Source organism: Sceloporus occidentalis, unplaced genomic scaffold (assembly GCF_023333645.1).
Source record: "Sceloporus occidentalis isolate IW3139 unplaced genomic scaffold, rSceOcc1.0.p SCAF_1, whole genome shotgun sequence".
Classification (NCBI taxonomy): domain Eukaryota; kingdom Metazoa; phylum Chordata; class Lepidosauria; order Squamata; family Phrynosomatidae; genus Sceloporus; species Sceloporus occidentalis.
Window position 1 is genome coordinate 248,185,806 of NW_028316981.1, and position 22,659 is coordinate 248,208,464.

Here is a 22,659-nt window from a genome sequence, read left to right on the forward strand (position 1 = left end):
AAGAGGAAGAGGAGATGGGGGCGGGCAGCAGGAGGAGGAAGAGCATGAGGAGGCAGCAGCAGGAGGAAGAGGAGGAAGAGGAGATGGGGGCAGCAGCAGGAGGAAGAGTAGAGAGGTAGAGCAGGAGGAGGAAGAGGAGATGGGGGCAGCAGGAGGAGGAAGAGGAGAAGGTGGTGAGTGGCCAGAGGCCACATGGGTTTTTTTGTTTTATTTTGCATTCTTTTTAATTGCTAACAAGTCTCCCTGCTTTGACAATGATAGTGTGGTGGTGGTGGTGGTGGTGATGATGATGATGATGATGATGATGATGATGATGATGATATAAGCCAGCTTGAGAGGCATGGAGGCACTGTTTCTGAAGCCAAGAGAGTGTCACCTTCCAAAGTGTGTTTTGTGTGCTTTTAATGCTAACAAGTCTCCCTTGCTTTGACAATGATAGTGTGGTGGTGATGATGATGAGTCAGCTTGAGAAGCATGCAACTACTGTTTCAGAAGCTGAGAGAGTGTCACCTTGCAAAGTGTGTTTTGTGTGCTTTTAACAAGTCTCCCTTCCTTTGACAATGATAGTGTTGTGATGGTGATGATGAGTCAGCTTGAGAAGCATGCAACTACTGTTTCAGAAGCTGAGAGAGTGTCACCTTGCAAAGTGTGTTTTGTGTGCTTTTAATGCTAACAAGTCTCCCTTGCTTTGACAATGATAGTGTGGTGGTGGTGATGATGAGTCAGCTTGAGAAGCATGCAACTACTGTTTCAGAAGCTGAGAGAGTGTCACCTTGCAAAGTGTGTTTTGTGTGCTTTTAATGCTAACAAGTCTCCCTTGCTTTGACAATGATAGTGTGGTGATGATGATGATGATGATGATAATGATATGAGTCAGCTTGAGAGGCATGCACGCACTGTTTCTGAAGCCAAGAGAGTGTGACTTTCCAAAGTGCCTTTTCTGTGTGTTTTTGGTTCTTTAATGGTGATATTGATATCAGAAAGCCTCTGAGGCAAGGCCAATGTAAATTGCTGTGATTTTTACAAACCCATGCGCAGTGAAGAAAAACCAAAGTCCCTTGACCAAGTACACACTTCTGAGAAGTACACTTGGTCCAAGAACGGTGAAACCACCTTGACATGTTCAGTATGCATAGCCATGTTAAACCATGCTAAGTGTTAAACCCAAAGGGTTTGGTTATGGAATAAGCCTCTGAAATATGCAAGAGGCCATGTTAAGTAAAGCCATGTGAAATGCACAACTGTGCTGTTGTGTGTGTTTTGGAATGCAGGTTGGGGGTGTTTGTCCAGAAAGGGACCGAGGAGGAGAGGGCGGGCACACGCCTCCTCCTCCTTGCAGGGCTTTGGTGGAGGCTCTGCCCCCGGAGGGTGGCTCCGCCCCGGAGGGTGGAGGCTCTGCCCCCAGCATGCAGCCCCGCCCCAGAGGGTGGCAGCTCCACCCCCGGCTTCGGCCCCCCGACTTGTCTGAGGGACACCAACCCGGCCCCCAGCTCCAAAAGGTTGCCTACCCCTGCTCAAGAGCTTTAGAGAATCTGCAGACTGTTCATGGTAGAAGGCCACATTCATTAGCAGTCATGAGTCTTGACACAGCAGAAGCTCTCCGTGGCTGGACCTGGCACATAAGTACTTTATGTTATCTGTCTTTCTTCCAAAATCATTTAAAACCCTACAATTAGATTTTTATGGAGCACGTTATAAAATTGCTAGGTTGAATCAATAGAAGATATCAACAGCCCAGCAGTATATTATGGCAAACCATAATGTTATGCTAATATGAATGAACTGATCCATTAGTGTTACAGGTACTTATACTACCACAAGTGTTTAAGATTTAGTTTTTAATGGCCTATATTTGCACAGACATGGAACCAATACCAAGGGGAAATGCTCTGTTATATCAACAGGACTAAAATGTCGTTGAAAACAAAGCCAAATTCACACAGCTAAATTCAGTCTTGTAATCTTCTCTGAATATGCCAGCCACAGATACTGGTGAAATGTCAGGAATAAACTCTTCCAGAACATGGCTGCATAGCTGGAGAATCCCACAAAAAACTGTGGATGCTAGCTGTGAAAGCTTTCAACTTCACATCAATCTTGTCAGCTAACATGCTTTCCAACATTAAATGAACCAACATTAAGTGAACCAGATATTTCCAACATTAAATGAACCAAGACACTGTACATGCAGCATGTGCCACTCCTAGTGTCACTTAAATTGATTTGTTTTGTTTTTAATTCTGCTTTTTAATGGATGTATTCCACTGGAATTTTAAAAAATTAACAGAGGCTGAATGAAGCTGTTTCTTATGAATTATGTCAACTATTAGGAACAGGAGAAAATCTGTTCCGTTTGCAACTTTTGTTGGAGAATCAGCTCAAAGAACTTGTGCTGGGTCTCCATATCTGTCACAGAAGCAAATGGTGAAATATGTGACAGAAACAGATTTCTAGATGCTAGAAAGACATTTGCAAAATTGTAGATGTGATGTCTCCTAAAAATTATTCTAAAACTAGCTGAAGTTGCCTAAGTATTTGAGGACTGACTGATATCCTTATTCTATGCCTCAGCTAAATAAATGCAGCTAACTTAGGCTGCATTTATACTGCAGAATTAATGCAGTTTGACACCACTTTATCTGCCATGATTCAGTTCTGTGGAATTCTAGGATTTGCCATTTTGTGAGATACAGTAGTTAGCCTTCTCTGTCAGATAACTGTGGTGTCGCAACAAACTACCAATCTTAGGATTCCCTAGGATGGAGTCATGACAGTTAAAACAGTGCCAAACTACATTCTGCCGAGTGGCAGGAGCCTTAGAGATACATGTCTGATCCATAGTTTAATCCTAACTACTCACCCATGAATGTGTGTATCCATCTGTTAGACTCTTAGCTTGCCTCACTGTTTCCTCCCCCAACCCTTCCATGAATTATCATATATACCCATTGCACACTTTGACACCTTCCCCTCATTAAAAATGCCTGACAGCTTTGAAATCCCAGATTAATAAGTGTACACTTAACCAATTAACCATAATTTAAATTTTTTAAAAATCCTTAGCTTTGTGTCCATATTTTTCTTGGCAGCTGTTCTCGCAAGCTTCAATCTTGCTTCACATTCACAAAAGCAGCTTTTCTGTTTAGGATCATGTTGTATGTGATGAAGTAAGCCAGTTTGAGATAAAGCCTATTGATTTGGGGATGTGGATTTTTTCTTAACAGCAGCTGAATATAATGCTATGACCTTTTGGAGCAGCAGTAGCATACACTGCTGTTACTGTTGCTGATGCTGGTTGTCCTATGTCCTGTATAACCTTCCTGTTATATCTTGTAGGCTGTTTATTTCTCCCATGTGTTTCTTTACAGCTGACAATGTGTATTTTAGTTTCAGACAGCTTACTCCCTTGGACCAAGCGTAGCAGAAGTAAGATCTGCATCTGCTGGTAAATCTCTGTGTGATTTGCAGTAGATCAATAGGAATTTCTTATCCCAGATATTTTGACAACAAAATTACATCCCATCCCTCCCTGCATACTACAAATAGTACTTCTAAAATGAAGGAGCTTGGGAGTAATCAGAAGTATGGAAGTCTTGGGTTCAGAACTCTTAATTCTATACCTTTGCATTAATTTTCCACTGGGAAGTTTTATTTTTATTTTATTTTTTAAAATAAAGCCCTCAAAGTTTTTACTGACTCTTACTTTGAACTTGCCTGAAGTCAGAATATATAGGCGGGATACAGACGGGCAGGGGAAGACGTCTTGGAGGTGTATTCTGCTGAATACGGAGCCTCCAGACCGCCCGCCCCGGGGGCGTGGCTCAGGAGATGGGGCTTCCACATGGGGGGCAGTGAAGACGCCTCACCTGGGGCCGTTTCTGACCCGCAGTTTCCAAACCGCCACCTCGGAGGACGCTGCAAAGAGAGAGGCAGCTTCCTCACGGGCGGCCAAAAACGGGGCTTTTTTTTTTTCTTTGCCGGCTGGCGGATGCGCAGCTGCAGCGCTAAGCAGCGGCGGCAGAAAGCCTATGGGCACATTTAAAGTGCCCAAGCCCCTTTAAAACTTTTTCCCCCGCTCTGCCCAAGAACAATGGTGGTCTCCTGCCAGCTGGTGATCAGCTGGTGTTGGCATCCTTGTCCGCTTGCACTTTGCCAGTGTCACCAGCATCATAGATGCCTCCTCTCCTTTGGTCCCCGCGCTCTTGCTGAATCTGCAATGCACAGCTACAGCCGTCTCCGCTGCCACCGCTGTCCCCCTGCCATCCCCCATCACCTCCCTTGTACATATGTAAATATTTAAAGTTTTAGCGTTTTTTATTGTTAGGTGAAAATGGCACAGGAATGTGTGTAGGGGTTCACTTTAAAGTCCAAACTTTCCCCAATTCTAGCAGCGCATGCGTACATGTTGCTCTAGGGTTAGGGTTAGGGTTAGGGTTACGAGTCTTAAAATGCGCTGCAGCTGTGCTGCAGCTTCCACATCTGCATGGCAGCTGACACTGCAATTAAAGCCTGACTGCAAACTGTGCATGTTCCAGGACCCCGACTCATTATGCGACGCAGCAGACACGGAGCTTTTAAATGGGCAACTTAAATTAGCGGCGTAGCAATTCTGGCGTACCGGTGCAGCAGCTTACAGACGGAGCTGCGCAGCTGTGCATCATACAGAAAAGAAGCGGGGAAAAGCAGCACCTTTTTAATGCCGCTTCTTCCCGCTTGGGGCGTGCGGGGGGCGTGTTCATGGCGGCATTCAGGTAAGGGCCGTCTGAAGACTCTACCTTCATGACGTCATGAATACACCCCTTTTTGCCCGTCTGTATCCCGCCATACTTTCTCTAGAAATTCCTTAAAGTTCAGTGTCAGTTACTCCTCAAGGAAGTGTACATATGACTATTTCAAGGGAGAAACCCTGTGCTATCTTATTTAGGGAGTAAAACAGATTGGGCATAGTGATACTTATGCATAACATTCTTAGGAACAAGCTGTGCAGATCTGCAGCTGTCTGCATATGTATCTGGAACCAAGTCTCATTAATGTTAACAGAATTTGTTTTTTGACTCTACATAGTTAGAATTGGGTTGCTCAAGATCAAGTACTCCTGTTCTAATGGTGGATCCTGCCCATGCCTCCTTAATAGTTGATGAATTTAAGATTCCCCTGGGAATTTGATGATTGAGCGCTGGAAATTACAAGTTAGAACTTCAGGCTAACTTGAATATGTGCAGAGTCTTGTGAAATTGTTTGACTATATGCTAATTGCTCATCCAGAGAAGGTCAAGAGTGCCATTTAATCCACCTAAGGCAAATGATTGCTTGACATTTGCTTCTGCTCTGAAGAGAGGCTGTATAAAAATAGTGGCCTTTCCTTTTAGAAGCAGTCAGTGTTCATTCCTGTGGGCTGAGCAAAACTAAAACAACGAAAAAGGAAGAGATTGTATCCAATTCTTTTTGTAATAAGGTAGAAAGATTCAAGACTATGCACTTAAATATTTAAACACATGGAAATATGGTAGAATTAGGTAAATTTTAGTGTTACTAATCTGATGAAGCTGTGGAGGCTCTTGTCAAGCCAGAGTTTGAAAGTTTACCTTTTGGACTACAAGTCCCAGAATCCCTCTGTCAATATGGGGCTGACCACTGGGTGGGTGATTATGGGACCTGTAGTCTGGAAGGGCATCTGTACTGTGAAACAACCAAGTGTTCTAAAATATTAAACCCCTAAGTATATGCTCTAAAACATTTCAAAAATTCAGTTATTGAATCGGGTGGTTTAGAATTACATAAGAAACCCTACCGTAGGGTTGGGAAAACTGTTGACATTTTATTTCTTTTAGACTGCAACACCTACAGTTCCTTACTAGTAACAAGGTGGGGTTGATAGGGGTTGGAAGATCAAAACAAGGGTTTCTGACCCATACCATTCTACTTTAACAGCCAAGGATCTATGCTGTGGAATCCTGGGATTTGCAGTTTGGGAAGGAGTGGTAAGAATTCTCAGCCAGTGAGCTCTAGTGCCTCTCCAAATAACAAACCCAGGATTCAATAGGATGCAGACATGGCAGTTAAGCTAGAATCAAAGTGCTAGAATTGCATAGTGTAAAAGGGCCGCTGGTGAATACTTGGATGGAAGACAACCAGAAAATACCAGGGTTAAGGAGGGGTAAGGTTAAGGAAAGGGTTGTGCTTGAAACTCTTGTAGAGCAACTAGGAGTCATAGTTGGCAGTACTGGGTAAGATTAGGATTGGCAAGAAAAATAAATGACAACATGAAATTCCCTCTTCTATATAACTATTACATATACAGGAGCCCTGACCCTTATTTCACCTGGCAACCCTAGGTAAGATGGGCCAACAGTCTGATCAGTATAAGGCATTTACCTGTCTTCCCAGTGGGGAGGCCAAGAATGCATTTCTACCACCACTCTGTTTTATACATAAAGGGATGGGCTGACCAAAGACAATATGTGGGGCTTAACCTGAATAAAGGAGACTTTGAGGCAAGAGGTAAAGAAGTAAAAAAAAAAAAAGAAAAGTCAACTTTGTTTTGTAGAGAGGGAAGTTCCCAATGCCTTGAGCTCATACTGTGCACCTGCTCATCTCACAGCAAACTGTGAAAAGTCCAGGTGCTTATTATCCATTTCTGCAGGTCATCTTTTGAGCAAACACTTTTCCTCCCAAGTCTTTGACAAGTCACCTTAAAAAGAAGCATTTCTTCCCCCTTTTTTCCACTGTACACATTTGCTTCCTCTCAGTTGTCTTATGGTTTCTCATTACAAGGATTCATGGAAATTGAACAAGGTGTAGGTTGCAATCAATCATGTCTTGAAGTAACACAACTGTAATTGGGGACTGCAGCAGAACCCTCACCCAGCTGCTCTCCTCAGCGGTATTTTCTAAGGAAATCAGATAAATCTCACAACAACAGAACCCTTCAACCTTGTATAAAATGCTTGAGGTCTGTATAAGAGTTCTGGTTGAGTGTAATATAATAAGACCGCCTTGTTTTTTAAAATGTCATCTTCCCAACTGCCTTGCCAAAATGTTTAACTAACCTTGAGGTGACAGCAATAAGTGATGGGCAAAGAAATTTAAACATTTAGCCGCTGTTTTCATCCTCTGAAGTCAGTAAAGAGGTGGCATTTTCAAAGCACTTTCCTTGGAGATAGTAATGCTTGAACTTATCATCAAAAAGCATGCTCTACACATACACAAAGCATTATTCAGTGTCTGCAACATCTGGTCATGAGCAAAAATGAATGCAGGAACTGCCCCTGTGATTTTCTCATAGATAGAAGCGTACTTCAATTAACAAAGCTTTTGACAATGTTGCTCCTTTATACAAAGTCTTTTTATGCCCAACTAGCCTACTTTTCATCCTTTTGCTGTGTCTATCTGGAGTTTTTTGGGCAGGATCAGCATTTGAAAGATGGCAAAGGTGGGCTAGAAAAATAGAGACTTTCAGTGTTGAATTACAGCAGTGTGTCTGCAGTAAACAATGCAATAAAACTTGAGGTGGAAAGGAATGGGATTCTACTCTTTCCTGCACGTCAGCAGGCTTGGTAAACAGCAGTTGCCTCCAGACTCTCCTGCTGAGTATGTGTGAACAGAAATGAGAAAGAAAATGGGGAAACAGATTAGCCTGCCTCACCAATTACTTTGCAGCATTTTAAAAAAATAGCATAGATCCATAAGTCTGCCACTGTATGTACTGTATGTGCCTTCAAGTTGCATGTCAACTTGTGGCGACCCCATGAATTTATTAGGATCTTAGGCAAGGAATACGTAGAGGTGGTTTTGCCAGTTTCTTCTTCTGAAATATAGCCTACAGCACCTGGTATTCAGTGGCAGTATCCCATCCAGGTACTAACCTGGGTTGACCATGCTTAGCTTCCAAAAGCAGACAGAATCTGGAGCCTGTAGAATACTTAGAGCTACCAAAACAGAATTCATAACAAAAGTGGAGTCTGGTGAAAAGTGTGAGGGGTAATCATTTCTGGATGCATTTTGGAAGATGCTTTGAAGTAGTCTCTAGAAGGCTCAAGGTGTTTTTGTTTAGTTATACTGTGTGTCCTTCCCTTACGTGGGGGATCCATTCCGGACCCCCCCACGTAAGGGAAAAACATGTATGCTAAAGTCCCATTAGAAGTAATGTGCTGGCCAAATGGCCGTAATAAAGTTATTATTATTATTATTATTATTATTGTAATGGAGCTTGTGCACATGGTGTGCTGTGCTGTGCTGTGGTGCACGTGCCACAGCTGTGCGCCCCGTTACACCTTGCTGGCACGACGAGGTTTCTTCCAGTGCAGGTTTCCAGTGTATACTGGAAGTTGTGTAAGTTGTGCCTGCGTGTAACGCGGGCGCACTGTACAAGGTTTACCTGACCTGGTTGTTTAATTTCATATGTTTGTATTGTTAGTATAGAGCAAAAGGTTTGCAAGAACATTTTTAGGTACTCTTCTTTCTTGTATTACAAGTACATATCCCTATCCTTTGCTTGTTATTTTTGACTGTAGTACCAAATTTCCTATTAAATAATTAATGTCCAGGAATTCATCTTATATCAGTAGGTAGATAATCTTGGGCAGCTGCAAAATAAAGCACCTGGCTCCTTCAGTTCCTTCCCCAAAATGCCTCTGGCCACACAATTGGAGTGCAGGGGCTGGTGAAGGGAGTTGACATTCTGGACTAGTGAGGGGAAACCTGTGAGAGTGGCAAGGAGCCTTTGTATGGAGGATAGCAGCCAAAATATAAAATGCTCTGATGCTGGATTGAACTGAATCTAGGTGATATTCCTCCAGAACTAATAATATTATAGATGGTATACATTTTTTACATTTTAGTTCATCTTCATTTGTAGTCAAGTAGAATAATTGGTCACAATGTTATACACTTTTTATTGCAGTATACACATATAACAGTGTTGTTAGACTGAGGCCTGGTACAAACCGCCCCTTTTCTCACTTGATTGGGGCCAGGGCAACCTCATCGGCAGCCCTGAGGCCCCAATCCGGCATTTTCCGGGCCATGGAGACCACTTCTCCATGACCCGGGAAAGGAGTGTCCTTGGGGCTTCATGCCCCTGGACACCCGGCCGTACAGAGGAGAAAGGGATGGCCCCTTTCTCCTGTGGATTATTGGCAGGGCCGTGTAGTTGCCATGCCAATGATCTGCTGGCAGGAAGAAGCTGCTTATAGCAGGTTATGATGTCTCTGCTTGTCGCGGATGTGCGGACACTGTGAGTTGCGCATGTACCCTTGAAACGGTGGTACATGCTCTGGTAACCTCTTGAAAGGGACCTTGAAACAGTGGTACATGCTCTGGTAACCTCTCGCTTAGATTTCTGTAATGCGCTCTACATGGGGCTACCCTTGTACCAAGCCCAGAAGCTTCAATTAGTACAAAATATGGCAGCCAGATTGGTCACCGGTACATCTAGGTTTGACCATATAACACCTATTTTAAAAGATCTTCACTGGCTGCCTATTCGCTACCGAGCTCAATACAAGGTGTTGGTTATTACCTATAAAGCCCTACATGGCTTGGGCCCGAGTTACTTGAGGGACCGCATCTCCCTATATAATCCACCCCGCACACTTAGAACATCCGGGAAGAATCTGTTGGAAATTCCATCTTCCAAATACATTGCCACATCCCAGATGGCCTTTTCATTAGCAGCCCCGAGGATCTGGAATAGTCTTCCCAATGAGCTCCGTCTTATGAACCCCCTGGAATCATTTAAAAAGAGCCTTAAAACCTTTCTCTTTTGTCAAGCCTTCCCCCCTGAAGAATGAAGCTTGTATTTTTGATGCCACCGATTCTCTGCTTACCCTGGATATGTATGTTGTATGATTGTTTTTAGAGTTTTTGTACTATTGAATTTTATCTATGAGATTGTTTGTAATGGTTTTTAATTAGTCTGTAACCCCGCTTCGATCCTATGGGAGAGGCGGGGAAACATAAATAAAATGTATTATTATTATTATTATTATTATTATTATTATTATTATGGCGTCCACACGTTCTAGGGTTCCGGACTGTGCGATTTCCATGCGGTCCTGAACTCTAGAATCGGCGGCAGTACACCGCTTTGTGCCCATGTGTATTGGGCCTGACTCTCACAGTTGTTCAGTTGGTTCCACAACAGGAACCATGATCTTGAGAGCATCCATTGTGCAACAATTAATTATCTCCCTGATTGACAGTAGTAGGGGAGGGATTGCTGTGAGTTTGCTTGTGGAACAGTCAGCTGCACTAGGCACTGCATTTATGCAACCTATAAGAAAATATGCAAATATTTTTACACTAACATGATGTTCCAACAGGATTCCAGCCATGGTTGCAACATCACACGTAGACAGATGCTATGATCCTCACAGTAGCTTCTCTCACTTAAAATTTGCAAATTGTCATCAGAATCTTGCTCACTCAGAAGGTCTCCTGATTAAGCATTTAGCTAGTTCCCAACTCTTACATTGAATGTTGTGATGTACACAGTAGATTTGAATTCACTTTTCCTCTGTGTTCCTCTGTCCCTTTTTAAAGCATTCATTTATTTTTGTGGTTTTGTGGTTTTTATATCTCTATGCATCATTTAACATTAACAGTTCTTGACACTTTGAGAACTTCATGTTTCAGTCTGTTCAGTCTTTTAACAAAAGTTAAATTGTGCTCATTCAGTGTTTCAAAAGAAGTTGAACTGTAATATAATTCATAATTAAGGTAATTCTAGGGCTAGAGTTATTATATTTGATCATTCCTTTTTACACTTCCCCTTGTACTTTTGTACTGGGTGCATAAACCTATGTTTAAGAACTCATTTCTCTTAGAAGCCATGTTCATGTTTTTAATAATCTGCATTAGGTGCAAAAGGTTGCCTAGAGAGATAGAAGTCCACCATTCCCTAACCATCGTTGAGAATTGTATAGTTTGATATGAATCTAGTCATTAGTTCTCCATAAGTACTTTTGGTCTCACCAATTTCAGTGTGACTGCTTGTTGTTTTCTGCTTTAAAGTCATTTCTGACTTACAGTGACCCTAACATGAATGTATCACGGGGGTTTTTGTTTTTGTTTTGTTTTGTGTTGGAGGGGGCAAGATTTGTTCTGAGGGAGTTTGCCATTGACTTCCTTTGAGGATGAGAAAGTGTGACTTGCCCAAGGTCACCCCATTGGGTTTCCATGGCCAAGCAGAGTCCTGTTCAAACACTGACACCACTATACCACACTGGCTCTCCAGTTATGTCTGCTAAGCATGACTAAATCTGGATGCAAGCCTATATACGAGGATGCCTTGAGTAATATACTTCTAGAAACTGAAGCATTTATTTTCCGGCTCTTCCTTCTCCTTTTGTTTGCACTTGGTGACATTTCCTCACTTCCCTTCTTCTTACATTGTGGCCTTTCCCCTCCTCACTTCAACTTCTAATAAAGCTGCTGAGATTTATTATTGGCTTCATATTATACCTTTAGTACTTCACAAAAAGTCCCTTGGGTTAGGAAACTAAATTGCAGCCTTACCTTCTCTCATTCATTTTGAACTGTGCTTTGAGATACTGAGTTGGCCTGTTGGCTGCAAATTACAGTCTGGAAGAGACAGAAGGCAACTTTGCCCTACTCTTTACTGTAAGGCAATGCCAGATGCTGCCTCCTCAGATAACAGCTACGATGGATAATTCAGCATATCACTTGAAAAGACTAGTGGCCCTTTCACACTAGTCTTTCCAGTTACAGTAGTATGATTCCACTTCATTTGCCATGGCAACATCCTGTGGAACCCTGGGTTTTGTAGACTGGTGAGGTACTAGACCTCTGTGGCTGACAATTCTAAGTACCTTCTTTCTAAACTACATTTCCCAACATTCCATAGAATGCAATTATGGCAGTTAAAGTATAATCAAGTGCTATAATTGTGTTGCATGAAAGGGCTTTAGAAGACTAGGAAAGGGATAATACAAAAACTGAACAGAAAATACTTCTCAACAGTAGTCCATCAAAAACAATGGGTGACCAAAAATTTTAGGTGAAAAGTAATACCAATCCCACTTTGCCAGACTATCCTGCCTCAGGTGTGTAGAGTAGAACTATACATCATTTAAGCAACTATATGATCATTAAGCATTTTTTTCCTCCCAGTACCTCTTCAGTCACTGGATCTAAGTGGATATGGATATTATAGATGTGTTAAGATTTTGGGATGTTTTGTACATACATAGTTATCTGTGGCCTTACCAGTTTAACAAGTTTGTAGGAAAAGAAAGTAATTGCTGTTAAGAAATTTTAGTTGTCCCACTCACTCTTTCTAGCCCATTCACACTACAGAATTATAGCACTATTCCTTCACTTTTACCGCCATGGTTCCATTCCATGGAATTGTGGGATTTGTAGTGTAGAAAAGGGCATTTAGATTCCTTTGCTGTTGTGCTTTACTACTTCAGCAAACTAGAAACCCCTCTAGCAGTAAAGATGGCATAACTATACTATAATTACGTTGTGTGAAGTGAGCCCCCATATTATAAATTCAAACTTTTCCATTGTAATCTGAAACTTTAGAATATATTCTGCCTATCTCTTTAAATTAGTAGGAGGTTTAGCAGCATCTTTAACAGCTTTGGTGGTGTTTGTTTTCTCTCTCCTTTTTCTCTTTTAGTCAAATGATAAAGATAAGAATGTTAGCTGAACTGTACCTATATGCACAGACTTTCACAACTATATAAATGTAAAATACATTTTACAGATTTAAAAAAATATTTTACATGTATATTTTGATTTGCTGTGTTATGACCTAATACTAAACTCACTTATCTACAGGTTATTCCATTTTACCTTGAATCTGCTTAATTTGCCAGTAAAAGACATTTTACAAAAACATTTTTCAGGAATGTTCAAATGAGAGGAGGAGACATAATTGTGTTATATATTTTGTGTTATGTTGATTATCTTACATATCATGTGTATTTTAACAACATATTTTAAAATCTCATTTGTTTAGAAGGATTACACTACACATGTGAAAAACAAATCAAATGGAGGTAATTGCTGTTAAACATGAACACAAACAGAACATCAAGGCAAAGTTTCATATTAAGGAGCCTCTATAGTTTACTCATCTTTTCCTTTACAATACTATGCCCATTCACACTACAGAATTATAGCAGTGTTATTCCACTTCAACTGCCATGTTTCTATCATATGAAATCATCAGACTGATAGTCTGGTGAGACACTTGTGCTTTCTGGCTGAGAATGTAAACTGCCAGTCAGAACGCCTTAGGGCAGAACCATGGTAGCTAAAGTGGAATAAGAGCACTATAACTCTGTCATGTGAGTGGACCTCTAGTTTTTGCTTTTTAGATAATCCATTTAGCAAATAGTGCAAAGAATATTTTTATAGAAAGAGAACATTCCAAGTTGTGGCTTGTATGGCAATTAAGGCAAGTAACCTGTTGAAATCATGCCCATTTATTGAGACTTAACTGTGTATTAATTCTTTCTACAGTGGCTAAAAAATCCAGGGCCCCAGCACGAAAAACGGACTCTGTTTGGGGACATGGTGTGCTTCTTGTTTATAACCCCATTGGCTACCATCTCTGGCTGGTTGTGTCTGCGAGGAGCAGTGGACCATCTGCACTTTAGTAGTAGGCTAGAAGCTGTTGGCCTCATTGCACTCACTGTCGCACTCTTCACAATTTACCTCTTTTGGACACTAGTAAGTACTCCTTTGTTTTAACTTTCATTTGGATTGGACCATGATGGTTCTTAATTTTGTCATTAAGTGTTATGCAATCGCTTCCCAGCTATGTCCAATCAAAAGGTATCCAACTTAAATGAGAAGCCAAACCATCCTTACCTTGAAATCTAATGCATGTTCACACAGAGAATTTGATTATTTTTGGAAAGGTGTTGATGGTCAATTATAAGTGAAGGGGAAGCTGGGCAAAACTGGCCTAACACATGAGGAAATAGGCAGATTTATGGATGAGCAGGAAGGGTATGTCAGCTTGTGATCTGTGCAACCAAAGGAGACTGTGACAGCTTGATCTCCTTTCATACCAATTAGTCCAAAGCAAAAGCAAAAGCCCTAGGATCATACCCCAGCATGTTTTCTTTGCCCCTCAGTTGGAGAGCTGCTGGAAAATGACTTGTCTGAGTCAAGCCTGCTTTTTCAACATAATGTGAATTGTGTATAAAACTGAAATTGCCTCAGGACTAAAAGCTGTAAAGGTTTTTTGGGGGATCATTTTAAAGTAAGTCTTCTGTTGACAGTATGCAGGAACAACCTGGAATGCTCTGAACAAACTACAGTGGGAGAGATCTGAACGTTATCATTCCTTTGATATGAGGTGACAAAAAAGATAACATTTTTCAAGCCTCAGTGTAGTTCAGAAATAACAAGTCTGAATGGCTAGTTCAACACAGTAAGAGGGGAAGATAGGTTAGACAAAGATAATGTTTTTACAGTGCTAAAACAAGTATTTTACTATGTACACCTGTGTTTTTACATTTTTGAATACAGCCTGTTTTCCTAATACAGATATCTGTTCCTTGTGTCGGTAACTACTTAAGCCTGAGGGAAGGGTTTGCAGCTTGATCCCAAGAACATTTAAAGCATAGTACTTGAATTTGTCAGGTTAGCTTTCTTGATTTCCACCCTGGTATGGAGGAATGGCACTTACTTTGGTGGCTAGATTTGCAAGGAGGAGGAGTTCCTACAGCAAATTGCTGAATGGATATTTTCATGTAAAACTAAAAGATGCTTTTGGGCTGCACTGCTTCTACATGTGCTCTTGTGCAAATGCTAATATAGAATAGTAACACTAAATTGTATGTACATTGTCATTTACCCAGGTCTCAGATTTCTAGTACAGCATGGGTAATAAAACCAGAGGGTTGCCTCCTACATTACACAAGTACCTGTCATGAACACTAACAACAGGACTTTCCCTTTACCCCATCCCCACTAAAACCTCATGCCCCCATAGGCTCTGGAGAATCCTCCAAGCCGCCAGAAAAAAATGGAATGTGTTCTGGGGCTGCAGGAAGAAGGGGAATTGGTTTTGCCAGTGATATCTATTCTACTAGAGATGATTAAACTAATTACAGTAAGTGACAGTTCCTCCTCTTCCCTAAAAGAAATTGTCATAGAAACTGGTGTTTTCTTGGAGAAGTAGCTTTTGGGGACTGTGACTCCCAGAATTGTCTAGACAGCATTTCCCTGACTGGGAAAATAGAAGACAAACAGATTTGTTATGATGTAAGCTTTCAGAGGCAAGAGTCCACTTGAAACTGTTGTACATGCTTTGGTAACCTCTCGATTGGACTTCTGCAATGCGCTCTACATGGGGCAACCCTTGTACCACACTCGGAAGCTACAATTGGTTCAAAACATGGCAGCCAGATTGGTCGCTGGCAGATCCAGGGCAGACCATATAACACCTATCTTAAAAGATCTTCACTGGCTGCCTATTTGCTTCCGAGCCCAATACAAGGTGTTGGTGTTGACCTATAAAGCCCTAAATGGCTTGGGTCCAGGGTACTTGGAGGACCTCTCCCCATATAGTCCGCCTCGCACACTCAGAACATCTGGGGCCAACCTATTGGAGGTCCCTAAGTCTCATTTTGTAACGACCTCACAGAGGGCCTTTACTATCTTTGCCCCCACTTTGTGGAACAAGCTCCCTGTACAGCTTCGTTCCTCTGCATCGTTACTTTCTTTTAAAAAAGATTTAAAAACACACTTATTTCGGCTGGCATTCCCACTTCAGTAATCCTGTTATCTTTTGCCCCAACTACCTTAAAGTTATTGTCTTATCTTTGCCCTGATATTTTGATTGTTTGCTTCCCGTCCCTACTCCTCTGATGATGTTTTAATTTTTATATGTAATATTTTAACTTGTATTTTATTGTCTTCTTACCTGTAAGCCGCCTTGATCACATTGTGGAAAGGTGGGGTAGAAATAAAGATTATTATTATTATTATTATTATTATTATTATTATTATTTCATCAGATGCACAGTATTCACCTCAGTTGGCAGATATGACAGTTATAAAGATATGTACCTGGAGAGAACATAATAAAAAGTATGTCCAAAATAAACAGCGAGTCTCTCCAGTGCAGCTGTCTGTTACTCTGGTGCTTGCATTTTCTAATCTTTAAAATAAATCAGTACTGTATAATTTTGCTTTCTGATTATGGGCATCAGTCTACAAAAGCTTGTATCACAATAAATCATTTATTTATTTATTTATTTATTTATTTATACATACATACATACATACATACCCCGTCCTTCAGCCCTAAAAGCTCTCAGAGAAGCATTTTTTTTAAATTAAACGGTTTCCTGCCCTCATGCTTACAATTAAAAAAAATCTTTTAAATTTTAAGGTGTAAAAGACAACCACCTTGCTACTTCTCTGAAATATAACAGAGCGAGGAATGGTGATCCACTTCTTTTTATAAGTTTATGTCTCTTATACCATATATCAAATAACCAGCTTTGTTATGCCACAAGATAATTTGTGATCAGTTTTTGCAGATTACTTTTTTAAAAAATTTGGACCAACAGAGAGAGATTGGCCTGATATGCACCGGCCTGGGGCCAATTTTAGGGCTTGGGAGAGTGGAGTGTCCCTACGCTCCCAAGCCCTCCCGGGCTCTACCAGCTCCATTTTGGCGTCCTTGCCTCCAGACAATGTGCCCTGATGATGTGCGTTGTCTGCCACATCCAAACTGCATGGCGCACAATGGATGTCACTGCACCACTGCAGGGCACTAATGGCACCTTGGCAGTGGTCGAGAAAGGAGCCACGGTTCACAGCTCTTTTTCTGGGCACATCATTGCCGCAGCAACAATGCATGGGACAAAGGGGTGGCATCTTGCCGCTCCTTTCCTCCCGTCTGTATTCCCCCATAGACTTCTGTGCTAAGCTCACTTACTTACAACTAAGCTCTGTCAAACTCAATGGGATTCACTGCTAAGTAGCTATGTATAGGGTTGTGCTGTAGAGGCTGATACTACTGGTGACATTATTGTCATTGTGCTCTTGCTCTTACAGTTTCATAACCTTCCCTGAATTTTCTACTAATGCTTGTCTGTTTTCCTATTTAAATTGTTTTGTATGCACTGGCCTTTGAAGAAGCACACAAGCCTTCTGATGAAACTTGGCATATACAGCCTCATCCAATAAGTGAACAAAAATGGTTGGAAACATGTTCTGTTTTTGTTCCAAATAACATTTTATCTGTCAACATTTCACAAAGAGTGTGTGGTAGCTCTTTTGCAGTCTCCAATTAAGAACGGGAATGAACAAAATTTCTGAACTACATATTTGGTTCTTTCACTGTGCTTTCACTACTCTGCTTTTTAAAACTCTTGTTCCACATTTTTTTTTAAAAAAAATGCATCTACTTTCTTTTTGGCATTTACTGCAAGACAAAGTTAATAAAATCAATCTTCCACACTAGCAAAAAGAAATCAGTGTCTGTCAGCTGTACAGTGTCCACATAGAATAAAGCATTTAATTTCAGACTGACTGACTACACTTTCTTTGACTGGAATTTGTAATGCTCAGGATAAATTATTGGGTGGCTGATAACTTACTTTCATGTATCTGTAAGTAATCTGAATTTGCTTTATCTCTGTACCAATTCATGCCACTTAATAGCTTTTCATTTGAACTGATTCACTCTCCTTTAGAGAAAATCCTACCACAAGCAGTGTTGACAGATTATGGCCGAAATCCTTAAAAGAGACCCATTGAATCAATGGGATTTACTTACATGTTTACTCATCATTCAACAATCGATTGAATGAGTCTACTCTGTGACTAACCAACAGGATGCCAGCCCATGACAAAGATCATGCAATAGTTTCTTTTCCATTCAACATGTAAAGCATTTCTGGAAAGGAAAATGTCATTTTTATTTTTCTTCTGTTTCTGTAAAACAATACCAATTTTAACGGGTACTGCTGTTTATCACCTTCTACCAAGGTTAGGAAAGAGTAGTTCCTAAGTGTATGGCAAAGGAAAGTGATTACAAAATGAAATGTCATTCAATGGATTTCCAGAGTTTAGAGGTGAGTGTGACTCCTCATGTAGCCAAAATGGCACCATCCATGCCCATACCTTCTGTTTATAGCAGACATAATGATACTGTAGTGATGAAAAGGGGGCAGAGAAGGGCAACCACAATAGTCAAGAAGATGGAGCATAGGATTCCCATAAAAACTTACTATCTTAATAGTGGTCATTTAAAACAATAATAGGGTGCCAATTGCAGACCTTTTCAGATTGGTGACCTGATCAACATATGAAGACCTTAATCCTGTATGGCTCAGAAAAGTATAATGGTTCTGTCTATGGACAATCACCACCTCAGACCTATCGTTCAGCCCCCCCTTCCACAGCTATTCTGTTCCTGGTGAAGACCAGACATGATCAGAGAATCATTTGACCAAGTCACTATAGCCAGACCTGAAATTATTACTTCCTCACTGACATCCTCTGGTGGCTCTCTGGAAGTCTCAGTGCCACTTTAACCATTTTGTGTCTGGTTACAGGGACAACCTCCTCGGAGCCTCCCCCCCCCAAAAAAAAAGACATATAGAGATATAAAGGAAATGACTGTTTATACCAGTAACAGGATGCCAATTGTAATATGATTTCGTTAAATCCTTGTTGCCTATCCAAGCTACAGGAAATAGAGCTGAACCTCTTGTGAAGTTCTTGTTCAAGGAGTAGGAGAGTTCACTGAAAAGTGTGTGTGTGTGTGTGTGTGTGTGTGTGTGTGTGTGTGTGTGTGTGTGTGTAGACATAAACAGATCTAAGCTGTGTTATATGTGCACACTGTTTTTATTGTGTAACATCCATTTCCAGCTGACAGGGACTAAAGTGGGTGCCCAAATGTAGAACACGTACCAAAACACATTGGGTGAGGTGTATAAAATCTTCAATGGGCCTCTACTCATTCAGTAATTGGGTCTGAGGCCCCACTACAGAGGTCACAGAGGTCCAGTGCAGAACATGCAATGATGTACACCACATTGTGCACTGCAGTTGCACTACAGGGTGTGAGCCATGCACATTTAGCCCTGATCCACATATTTTGCACTACAGAAGTATCCAGTATAGGGATGACATAATACAAGGCGAATGTAACTCCACTGGCAGTTCCTTTACATTATGCTCAGCAATGTAGGAGCTCAGTCAACCTTCACCACCAGGCTTTGATGTTTATAAAATAGGACAAGGTGACCAAAACTCTGATTTGACAACAACCTGCAAGATAGAATGGCTACTACCTTTTACTTTTAATCCATAGGTACAGTACATAGGGCATTCCTAAGATCTTGAGAGGCAGAGCTGTTCCCTGCTCCACACCTTTGGACTAGAAACTCTTACTCAGCAATAGAAATCCAAAGGTAAAGGCTGGACTCAGCACCAAGACAGTTTCCACACACAACCAAATTGAACAGATGGATTTGTGTACATGGGATGGGGCTGTATGCAAGCCAAAATAACCCTTTGAGTTAATAGAGCAAAATAAGAAAGAACCGAAAGCATGAACAGATGATACAAGCCTCATCACAACCATGAAGCCAACAAGTAAGGCAGCATAGCTAATTTTATACCTAAAATCCACAACAACCAAAATTTGTCCACTTACCTAAGCAGAGGACGGGGAGACTCAAATCTTTCCAACTTTGTAAATGTACTGATTCTCAACAAACCTAATTGTAAAAAAATAAACCCATCCCAATATGTAGCCATGAGAAAATCAGGACTAGTAATGCTGAGGTCTGAGTTTTCAAGTTATCAGAGAAGTAGAACCTGCTAGAAACTAAGAGCTAGAGTGATGAAGTTGTTTGAGTGTTGGACTAGTACTCTGGGTGACCTACTCAGTCATAGAAACACACTATAGTTTTTTGTGGGTTTTTCAGACTATGTGGCCATGTTCTAGAAGAATTTCTTCCTGACGTTTCGCCAGCATCTGTGGCTGGCATCTTCAGAGAATGCATCTGGCAAAATGTCACTAACAAACTCTTTTAGAACATGGCCACATAGCCCGAAAAACCCACAAAAAAATATGGATGCCGACCATGAAAGCCTTTGACTTCACATAGAAACACACTGGCTGCCCTGGGACAAGTCATAGTCTCTCAGCTTCAGAGAAAAGCAATGGCAACCCCCATCTGAACTAATCTTGCCAAGAAAATCCAATGATAGATTACCTGTAGGTAAGTCAGAAACAACTTGAAAGTATGCAACAACAAATAAACTAAGAAAAGAAAATGATTTTCAGGCAGACTTCAGGAGGGGGCAAGGAGGAAGAGAAGGGAAAAGTTGTCCATTTGCCTGATGCTGCATTTCCTCCATAGTCCATGTTTGACTTGGCTTTGAAAATGTTACTCAACATTAAGCCAGAAATAATCAAGAAGTTGAACTCTCCTCTCCCCAGCCAGAACTACTATTGTGGGTTTTTTCTTTTATCTTTCACTGTCACTCACAGTGGCCTGCACTGATGGTTATAGTGTGGATGCAGATTGTTACAGATTGCTATATTGCAGGCGAGAACCGATAATGTATCTGTTCTAAAGCTTATGGCAACTGCTTAGCTAGACTGCTGACAAGGAAACTGCTCTGTCTCTCAAACAGAAATGTATATTCCTTGATTATCCTTACTGATAAGCATTTCAACAGAACTTCTTCATATAGAATGGCAAGGAAGGTCACTAATTGCTCAGGTAATTCAAGAGATAACGCTCAGGGGAGAAAGAGTCTGAAGAAAAACTGTCTGCCTCATGGGCATACCTATTGCCTGAAGGGTTTTCAAAATAATTTGCTAACTTTATGCTTAGGGTATATCCACATATATACCTGGCCCAATCCAGAAAGTGAGATCTCTGCAGGTAGCTAATAATAATAATAATAATAATAATAATAATAATAGGATTTATTTATATGCCGCCCAATCACTGGGAATCCAGGCGGCTTACAACAGGGAGGATAATAGACGGTTCCCTGCCGTCAGGCTTACAATCTAAAAAGACACGACACAAAAGGAGAAGGGAAGGGGGGAGGGGATTGGGTCCAGCATTCTTCTCTCCCTCTGAGGCCTGGACCAAGGCAGATGGACTGGAGGGAGGGCTCTTCTTCTTAATCAAGGCCGGGCCCGATGGCGTTGGGCCTGTCCTTTCACTCCTTCCCAGGCCAGAAGATGACAGTTGATGACAGACTAATGCAAATACACATCAATATTGTGACCCACGGCACTGTATATAGCTGAATCAAATGCACCATATGATTTATATGGAAATTTATATAATCCCTCAAGGGATGGCAGTTGTGAGAAACAAGCATGATTGGAGCAGTACTGGGGGAAATAACTTAAAACAACTTTTTAACACAGAGTTTCTGTAAAAGCAATTGTATCTTATCTGAATAAGCATTTGCATGGGCAGCATTGCATATTAGATATTTTCTTCCAGACTGATTTATTTTAGCATATGCTTTCATGGATTGCACTCTGCTTCATGAGACGCACTGAGTCAATATTAAAGGTGCAGGTATATTAACAGTTAAACCTGTAGCTGTAATATTGACTCCGTCAAAAGTGTCTGCTAAAATAAATCAGTCTCACAGTGCTGCGAGGTTATTTCTACCCACCCCTTTCTGCTTTTTTAAAAAATTGAAACAAACCAATATGGCTATCGCCTTGAAATCTTCCTTCCAGAAAATAGCTTTTTTAAAAGAAATGGTTATTCTGTCTTGAATAGCCAGCAGAGAGTCTATTATTGGTTTTCTTACTGATTGTGTATACCATCCTGCCAAATTCCTTTGCTGCATTGTTACATATTATGGGTTGTAAATGTCAACTTAGACTGATGATATTATATGTGTATGGTACATCCAACTCTCTCTTGGGGTTCAAGATGCTTCCCAAATTTAATCTTAATTATATCTCTCAAATTGCCAGAGGGAATCTGACATGATACAGAACTACCACCACCACCACCCCTGTAAAAAGCCTTTTTAAATGTTATGAATTGTTCCATTGTATATACATTTTTAATGGCAAATGCTATTATGTATTTTCTGGTGTGGATCTCACCCCAAAAACAATTTCCAACTTAAAATTACTTCGGGAACTTTAACAGTGGTTTTCTTACAGGAATAAAAATCAACAAGATTATGTTTTAAGCATTGTTCTACATTTCTATACTTCAATGATAAGCCTAATATGAACATCAGATGAATCATTATACCTAAAAACACAGTATCAGTTGCTTGGTAGTTTGTAGTTTATCTTGGCTGCCATGGGGGCAATCTACTTCCATTCCTTTTCTATTATTAAATCCAGCAGGAGGGGGCTACATTAATGAGGTAATGTGCTCTCAAGCTCAGTAGTAGAACAGGCGTCACATTTTCATTGTTTAACAGCAGGGGATCCATTTAATAGGGAACATGCATAACTGTTAGAACCCACAACTGGTGATATAATAAGATAACACACTGTATATAGAGGACTAATACATATATTTAGTGGAATCAAGTTGAGCTGGAAACTGCAGAACCCATGGCCAATGCATGTATTTGGGATTAGGGTGCCCACCTGTGGAGAGCCAAAAAAGAGGGAATGTATCACAAACAGGAAAGCCAGAA

General features: G+C 40.9%; 1 protein-coding gene across 6 annotated transcripts in view; it reads left to right on the forward strand.

The window, feature by feature from the left end:
* The window catches only part of MARCHF3 (membrane associated ring-CH-type finger 3), a 200,780-nt gene that overhangs the window by 170,103 nt on the left and 8,018 nt on the right, over positions 1–22,659 (forward strand). For 5 of the 6 annotated variants that reach the window (XM_089491394.1, XM_089491409.1, XM_089491401.1 and 2 more), the window contains one exon: positions 13,495–13,704. In XM_089491394.1, coding sequence (XP_089347520.1) covers positions 13,495–13,704 — 210 coding nt within the window. Of the gene's footprint in view, positions 1–13,494; positions 13,705–17,133; positions 17,360–22,659 lie in introns of those variants that run through there. The other variant, XM_089491424.1, reaches the window with a different exon arrangement.